General features: G+C 38.9%; 1 protein-coding gene across 1 annotated transcript; it reads right to left on the bottom strand.

The window, feature by feature from the left end:
* Positions 1-4,268: 4,268 nt before the first annotated feature.
* On the bottom strand, positions 4,269-7,148 carry LOC122084362 (luminal-binding protein 5-like). Its single transcript, XM_042652555.1, has 7 exons — positions 7,013-7,148; positions 6,649-6,916; positions 6,346-6,560; positions 5,471-6,193; positions 5,224-5,378; positions 5,057-5,139; positions 4,269-4,953 (listed from the first exon to the last, which is right to left on the bottom strand). Exons 1-7 carry the CDS (start codon positions 7,062-7,064, stop codon positions 4,461-4,463), a joined length of 1,989 nt encoding a protein of 662 aa, XP_042508489.1. The 5' UTR covers positions 7,065-7,148; the 3' UTR covers positions 4,269-4,460.
* Positions 7,149-8,372: the final 1,224 nt, after the last annotated feature.

Genomic DNA, 8,372 nt, shown 5'->3' with positions numbered 1-8,372 from the left:
AGAGAATGCAAATCGTGATAGGGTCGGGTTCCACTTTTCAGACAAAACTTAATCCCATTTTAATATTGGAAAAATGACAGGTATGCTGACGTAGTACTTAAGAATTAGGAATGCTAACGGTATTTTGACCGTAGAATTTGATCAACATGAATTGAACCGTTAGACGGAGAGAAGATAAATAAATTTTTAATGCACGATTGCAACACCTTTACTCTCTCTCTCTCCTCGTCGGAAAAAATCATTCATTCACCGGATCCAGTCGGATCCGGTGACCAGTGACCAGTGACCAGTGACCAGTGATCGGCTTATTCACATCGGAATCAGCACTGATCATTTGACCGCCTTACACCAATTCCCTCATTCCCTCCGATGAATGATCAATTTTTAACCCATTTTAATGGCATTATCAGTCTTCTTCTTTGTCCTCCAAATCAGCCATAGAGCGAGAGACAAGAGCAGAGAAAGAGGGATCCAAAGAGTGAGAGGAACTGTTCTTCATCGTCTCCCCCTTTTTCGTTTGATTTTGTGGGTTATCTTCTCAACCCCTCTTCTACAGTTGATGAAATTTCAGTTTTCACAATGAGTATTTCCCTGTTTTTACCTACTTTGTCTTTTCTCCTTTCCTTTTTTTTCTTCAGATTCTTGCTTGTCAAGATTGTGTTTCTCTGTTTTTTTCTCCTTTTCTTTGTTTTTCTTCAGATTCTTGCTTACCAAGATTGTATCTCTCTGTTTTTACCCACTCTGTCTTTACTCCTGTCCTTTTTTTTCTTCAGGTTCTTGCTCTTAGACGAGAAATCTGTTGAGGAACCAAAAATTTTGAAGATTTCTTTTATTTTTGTCAAAACCCATCTCGATTTTAACTTTTTTCTTTCTTTTACAATGGGTTTTCGGGGATCTGTCTCTTGGACCTGCAAAGATGATGATGACACAAGAAGAAGACACCGGTTTGGGGATCAACAGCAGCGGTGGGGATGATTTCAGTTCCTATAAAGAAGACTAAGAAAGGAGGGAGTGGGACAGGTATGTAATTTTTGTCCAAGAAAGCTCAGAGGGAGGGGGAGAGAGAGAGGAATAGTAAAAACTAGGGGAAAAAAAAAAGGAAGAAGAGCATATAACTGAGCTCAACCTGTTGGGGAGGGGAGTAACAAAAAAAGAAAAAAAAAAAAAAAAAAGAGTGCAACGTTGCCAGAGTCGGAGCTGGTGAGGAAAAGGGGAAGGAAAACCGTGGAGCGACAGTATTGAGTAAGTTTTGTACGACAAAAATTACAAACGGATGAGATTTATCTTTCATTTGACGGCCACTATTCGCTAGCATACCTAATTCCTAGGTACTGTGCTAGCATACCTATCCCTATCCCTTTAATATTAAACATTCTCGCGCTTTGCTTTAGCCGCTTATTTTCCCCTTATCATGGTTTTAGTCCACGATATCGGATCCCTGAGGCGAGGCAATTCGTATCGGTTTGACATGTCTCTGATTTAGATTCCAGATCATATTGTACCCGTTATACGGTATAAATCAAGATTTTTTTTTTTTTTTTTTTTACCCCGAATATTATCTAAGACTAAGATAGTCCCTAAAATTTTATTAAAAAAATAAAATTGATAATAAAAGACAGGGGAACATAATCCGCCTTACCCCAACCTAGGAGAAACAACTCACTCTATTACTCTCAAAACCCAAAAGAAAAATATTTATAAAATAATTAACATATTCTAAAGACTGGTAAACCAACTTTCTCTTTTGGAATGATGCGATTAAGATCACTTGGAAGATGATCATCATCATAGAAAATCAAATTTATTATAGACTCACAAGCAAAATTCGCTAACCAAAGGGTACAAATCAAGAATAAAAATTATAGGGGCTATAACCCCCTTGATTGAGTAAAGCAGTAAAAAATATAAATATTTTTTATGTACATTAAGGGGTATTTTCATCAAATATTGACAATCCAATACTAATTCAAGTCGATAGCCATATCGTTTTTAGGATAACTGATATCCAATCCAATACCGTGCATTAAAACCATGCCATGGATTTAGGTATTGATATTGGATCGGTCGTATCATAATTTTGGATCATATATCATACAGATATGAGAGGTGAAAATCATTAAAATAAATAAATAAATATATATATATATATATAATAAGAATAAAAATAATCGATCCAAATCGATATGATCAATATCAATATCATCCAAGACTGACATAGATACCTAGGGGTGTCAATTCCAAACCCGTACCGGTAGGCCCGACTGAGCCCAACACGTTTATGTCCCGACTTAGATTGGCCCGATTAATAAACGTGTCGGGCTTGAGTCTAACACATGTATAAACAGGTAGTACACGGTGCAACCACCTAGCCCGACCCCTTTAATACTTCTTGTATTTATTTATTTTTTTTTAAACTATTTGTATTTAGTGCTAAGGCTATATGATATGTACAACTGAGATGGTGGTAATTGTTATATGAATATTCATATTTTTTATGCATAATTTAATTTATTTGAACTTACTAAATGTGGGTTATATAGGCATAGTTTAATTGATTTGAGTTTCGTGGGTTAGAAATCGAGTACCTTAGTAATTTAATTATTTTGCATATCTTGGGCTCAATCCATTTTAAATATGGGATTTTTTATTTGTTATGCCCATTTTTGTCTCATTTTATTGGTATTCCTCTTCAAGCACATTTGAGAGACCAATTTTAAAGAGAACCCATTTAAAGCCCAGTTAAGGGCCCGATAAAAACCATTTATGGTAGCCCGATTAAAGTCTGAGACTGAATGTCTCGATTATTAACCGTACCATGCTCGCGATAGCTAAGCCCGTTTAGCTAAATGGGCATTCACGATGCAGCCATAGAAATTAGCAGAGCCCGACTAGGCCCGACCTGACCGCTTTACTCCCCTATAGATACCCATGTTAGGGGAAGTGCAAATGTACCTAGGGGTGTCAACTGGTTAGGCTGGGCCGGTCTCGGTCGGGCTTAATCGGGCTTGACCACTTGGAAGACTTGCATCGTGAACGCCCGTTTAAGTAAACGAGCCTAGCTTTGGGGGGCATAGTATGGTTTATAATCGGGTTTAATCAAGCTTCCTTAAATGGGTCTTAACCGGGCTACAGACCTATTTAAGTCTAAATGGGCTCTAAACGTGCCTACCCTAAATTTCTTTTCTTCAGTTGGTTGAATGCCCATAAATTTTTTAAGCAAATGTTTAATAAAAAAGAGAAATGATATAAGATTGTGGTTGTTCTTACAAAGAAAAATAAGAGATTATGATCTTTACAACTTACAAAATAAAGCTTAATTAAATCAAATCCTATTACAAAGCAAAGGGTAAAAAAACTTAATTTGTTTCTTACTAATAGTGGCAAAATAGAAATTTTATGTAGTATTAAAGGGGGTCGGGCTGATTCGATTTACAACGAATCTATTCAAGCAGGGCATATAAAAATGTCAGTTCAGTCGGCGCCTGACAGAGCCCGACATGTTTATTAAACAGGCCGATCCAAGTCGGGTCATAAACGTATTGGGCTCAGTCGGGCCTACGGGTGTGGGCTCAGAATTGACACCCCTAAGCATACCCATGTTATGAGCTGTCGAGTCCATGGATCTTAAAGTTTAGCTTGATTATTGGCTATGGCTGAGTATAGGCCGTATACATGGCCTAAAATCACTCATTTTTTGGGTTTAATTATTCTTTCTCAATTTTTCTAGCAAACCAAACAAATGCATAAAGCGCCTTCTGAAAGCATATAGGAATTAGGATTGTTTAGCTTGAATCTTTAAAAAATTTAAGGAGAGCATAGACTTCAAAAGGAAAACCAATCCACTTTCTTTCACTGTTTTTCCCTATTAATCAAACATCAAACATGGTATTTGTTGCGACTGAAAATCGTCCTAGGCTTATTTGGCTTATTTTAAGTCATGCAGAGAAGAGGAAACACAAGAGTGAGCATCAGATTGATCTAACGAAGAACTCTCCGATGCTATAATAGGACTCGTAATAGAACTTTTAAGGAAGATTCGATATTCTACCAAGAGTCCTAGACATGTGAACTAGGCCTGGCAATTCCTTAAGGCATATCTTGATGATGGTCTATCAGAATCTTAATCCCGAGCAACCTGAGACTTATGTTGTTAGGCCCGTTTAGTGGTATGACCATAATGACCCTTTGGTTCTGTGTTTCTTAACCTTTTTTTCCGCCATTAATGGAGATCACCATGTGCTTATAGAGACATAAGGAAATGAATAGAGTTCAGCCAAGTGAAGAATATAAAATTTCAAAGACTATCAGATGTTTTCTACTATACAACAACTTCCAAAATAAGAACTATTGAAGGGGATAGAACAAACAGAAAAACCTCAGAAAAAATTGGTCTCCGAATCCCATTGATAGAATTGCAGAGGGGAAAAAAAAAGGGGGGAAAACTCAACACAGTTCTGTTTCTATAGTTCATCATTAGGTTCATCTTCATCATCTGATCCTGAAGAACTTCCACCACTCTTGTCATACACTTGCTTTATTACTGGATTACAAACAGCCTCCACTTCCTTCAACTTGTCCTCAAAGTCATCCTTCTCTGCGTTCTGGTTATCATCCAACCATTCAAGTGCCTCCTTCAAAGCAGTCTCGATTTTCTCCTTGTCGTCGCTCTCGATCTTGTCTGCAAGCTTGTCCTTATCATTAATGGTGCTCTTCATGTTGTAAATATAAGTTTCCAACTTGTTCCTTGCATCGATCTTTTCCTTCACCTTCTTGTCCTCCTCCGCAAACTCCTCTGCTTCCTTCACCATTCTGTCAATCTCCTCCTGGCTCAGACGCCCCTTGTCATTTGTTATGGTGATTGATTCAGATTTCTTTGCTGCCTTGTCCTCTGCCCTCACATGAAGAATGCCATTGGCATCAACTTCAAAGGTGACTTCGATTTGTGGAACTCCCCTGTTATTGAAACAAGACAACCCAGAAAAGAAATTTAGTCTTTCAATCCTTTCTGCAATTTTTAACCCTTCAGGAAAGGGCAATACTGTCTCGTTTTTCTTACCTTGGAGCTGGTGGAATACCCGATAAATCAAATTTCCCAAGCTCACGACAATCCTTTGTTAAGCTCCTCTCACCTTCATAAACCTGCAAAGGGTTTTGTAAATCAAATTGCATAATAACAACGAAATTCAGCAATTGTCTTGACATCAATCACATAGGTTTCCTTACCTTAATCGAAACTGTTGACTGCTGATCTTGATAGGTTGTGAAAGTCTGAGACTTCTTTGTTGGGATCACAGTGTTCCTTGGGATCAATTTGGTCATAACCCCACCAACTGTTTCGATCCCCAAGCTCAGTGGTGCAACATCGAGAAGAAGAATGTCTGCAAAAATCGACATGAAAACAATTCAGACACTGAAAATTCAAACAAAGAAATTGATTACCATTAATCAATACACCGAACCCATCTATTACCTTTGGTTTCGTCACCACCTTCACCACTGAGAATTCCACCCTGAACAGCAGCACCATAAGCAACAGCTTCATCAGGGTTGACACCCTTGTTGGGCTCCTTCCCATCAAAGAAATCCTTCAGAAGTTGTTGAACCTTAGGAATCCGGGTACTTCCTCCAACAAGTACAATTTCGTGAATATCAGTCTTCTTCAATCCTGCATCTTCCAAGGCCTTCTTCACTGGACCCATAGTCTTCTTGAACAAATCCATGTTCAGCTCCTCGAATCTCGCCCTCGTTAATGGCTCAGAGAAATCAACCCCATCAAAGAGGGATTCAATCTCAACTCGGACCTGGTGTTGGCTACTCAATGCCCTCTTGGCACGCTCACATTCCCTCCTCAGCTTTCCCAAGGCCTTGTTATCCTTGCTGATGTCCTTGTTATACTTCTTCTTGATCAGCTTAATGAAGTAGTCCATAACCCTGTGATCAAAATCTTCTCCTCCCAAGTGGGTATCACCACTGGTTGAAAGAACCTCAAAGACGCCATTATCGATCGTTAAGATACTAACATCAAATGTACCACCACCCAGATCATATACCAAAATGTTCTTCTCTCCTCCCTTTTTGTCCAATCCATAGGCAATTGCAGCAGCTGTGGGCTCGTTAATTATCCGAGCCACATTAAGCCCTGCAATTACACCTGCGTCCTTAGTCGCCTGTCTCTGTGCGTCATTGAAGTAAGCTGCAACAAGGAACACGAAGAGGACTTGGATCACAAATTCTATAGAGAAACTGGTCGATAGATACAAAATCCAGTAGATTTCGTAATTAAGCTAAAAGAAGTGAATGGGTTTAACAATTTAAAGGAAAAACGAGGGATTTCAAATTTTATACCTGGAACAGTAACAACGGCATCCTTAATTTTCTTCCCGAGATATGCCTCAGCCGTCTCCTTCATCTTCCCCAGTATCATAGCACTGATTTCTTCAGGGCTAAACACCTTAGTCTCTCCATCTTTCATCTTCACCTGAATATACGGTTTCCCATCTTTTTTCACAACCTTATAAGGAAAGAACTTTACATCTCTCTGAACCTCCGGATCGTCAAACCTTAAAACCATAAATTAAACAAATTTTAATAAAATTAACAGAGTTCTTCCTTGGGAAGGAGAATTGGTTAATCGATGAGTTCACTTACTTCCGCCCGATGAGTCTTTTGACATCAAAGATAGTCCGTTCTGCATTGAGTGCGGCTTGATTCTTCGCCGCCTCCCCGATCAGACGTTCGGTGTCGGTGAATGCAACCCATGAAGGGGTAATTCGATTTCCTTGGTCGTTCGCTATAATCTCAACGTGACCATTCCTGTAAACTCCCACACACGAATATGTTGTTCCCAGATCTATCCCAATCACAGTCCCGAGCTTCGGAGATTCATCAGCAGCCACTGCTAATCCTAACAAAAATCCTAACCAAAAAGAACAAAAAGAGAAATTGATCATCAAATTTCAGCCCTTCCCATCAACTAACTCACACAATGAACAGAATCGAAAGGAAAATTTACCTGAAAGGAAGAGAAGAAGAACTGCTTTTACTGCTCGGTGTTTTGCCGCCATGTTTAGAGCTTCGAGCTTTCGTATTTCTTTTGTTCGTTCTCTGCGTCTTTCGTGTATCCAAACACTGAAGAATTGATCGAATTAGCCGCTTATATTTATAACTTCTGTGTAACGGTGGTTCATGGGGCTAGAGTGTTCCCTCCAATGAGAATTTTCCATGTCAGCACGATTGCTTACCTGTCAAGCGATTTCTGGTTTCCACGTACAAGAACCAATCAGAGTTTGACACGTTTGATGAAATTGGGAAGCAGCATTTTTCCTCTCGAAAGTTCTTGATTTTTACAGAGAAGGGAGAAGATGAGTCCCGATGCTGCACCGCCACGGCGCCACGTTCGTCTTTTTAGTCCGAATCATAAAGAGTTGGGCTATAAGCAATCAACGGTTGTTAGCGGTTTTAACCATCTGATCTGTTTTTTTATTGAACGTACCAGATTCCCCCATCAAAATCTCAAATCCATGAGAGTCCCTGTGCCTTCGGATCAAAGAGGATTATGTTCCAATCCGACGTAAAGAACTAACAAACCGACACAAGGGTATCTGTAGATGAGTCGGGAAAGCACGTGGCGAATTATTAGTGGCTAGAAGCTGCTGTCCCGAGGTACCGCTTGCATGCGGCGAATTGTTACCGGGTGGTACTTGCTGTTCCGTCCCATTCCGATCCGGTCGGAGTTTATCTACTGATGATGTCATGTATACTGGGGGTATCAGTTCAAAATATTTTTTTGGAAAACCTTGATGAATGGTATTCCGGCTAGAGAAAAATCGAACAAATGGATTCCTATTGATACTATTTGTTTGTTTTGCGGTAAAGCTAATGAATCAATCTCTTACCTTGTATTTTTTTGTGATTTTGTTGATAAAATTTGGACTAATGGCCTTCTTGGTTTGAGACCTAAATGTCTTAATTTGCATAGGTTTTTTGATGTGGTCAAACACCTCTTTTCTATGCAAACCTCTTACATTCGGATTGTCATTGGTGTTTTAACGTTGTGGCTGAAACAATTTATTTCATTTGGATGCACAAAAATTGTATTCTTGCTCAAAAATCCAATCTTAATCTTGAAATTATCATGCTTTGCATTAATCATGGAATTTCTTATTTGGAATTATTTACTTTTACTGACTCTTTTGATTTTGTGCACTCAATTACAGATGATCTTGTAGACATCCTAAGAAGATACCCAGCTCCCCCTTTTTTGAAATATCGCGTAATAGCTTGTGTAGGTGTTACTAATGATTTGGACAAAACTTTGGGATGGGCTTTTGGTAATATTCTTCAAGAAAAATTTTAAGTTTTAAATGTAGGGA

The sequence above is a fragment of the Macadamia integrifolia genome, chromosome 1 (genome assembly GCF_013358625.1).
Source record: "Macadamia integrifolia cultivar HAES 741 chromosome 1, SCU_Mint_v3, whole genome shotgun sequence".
NCBI lineage: Eukaryota > Viridiplantae > Streptophyta > Magnoliopsida > Proteales > Proteaceae > Macadamia > Macadamia integrifolia.
The sequence above is the reverse complement of the archived record's forward strand: the minus strand, read 5'-3'. Positions and strand labels throughout refer to the sequence as shown.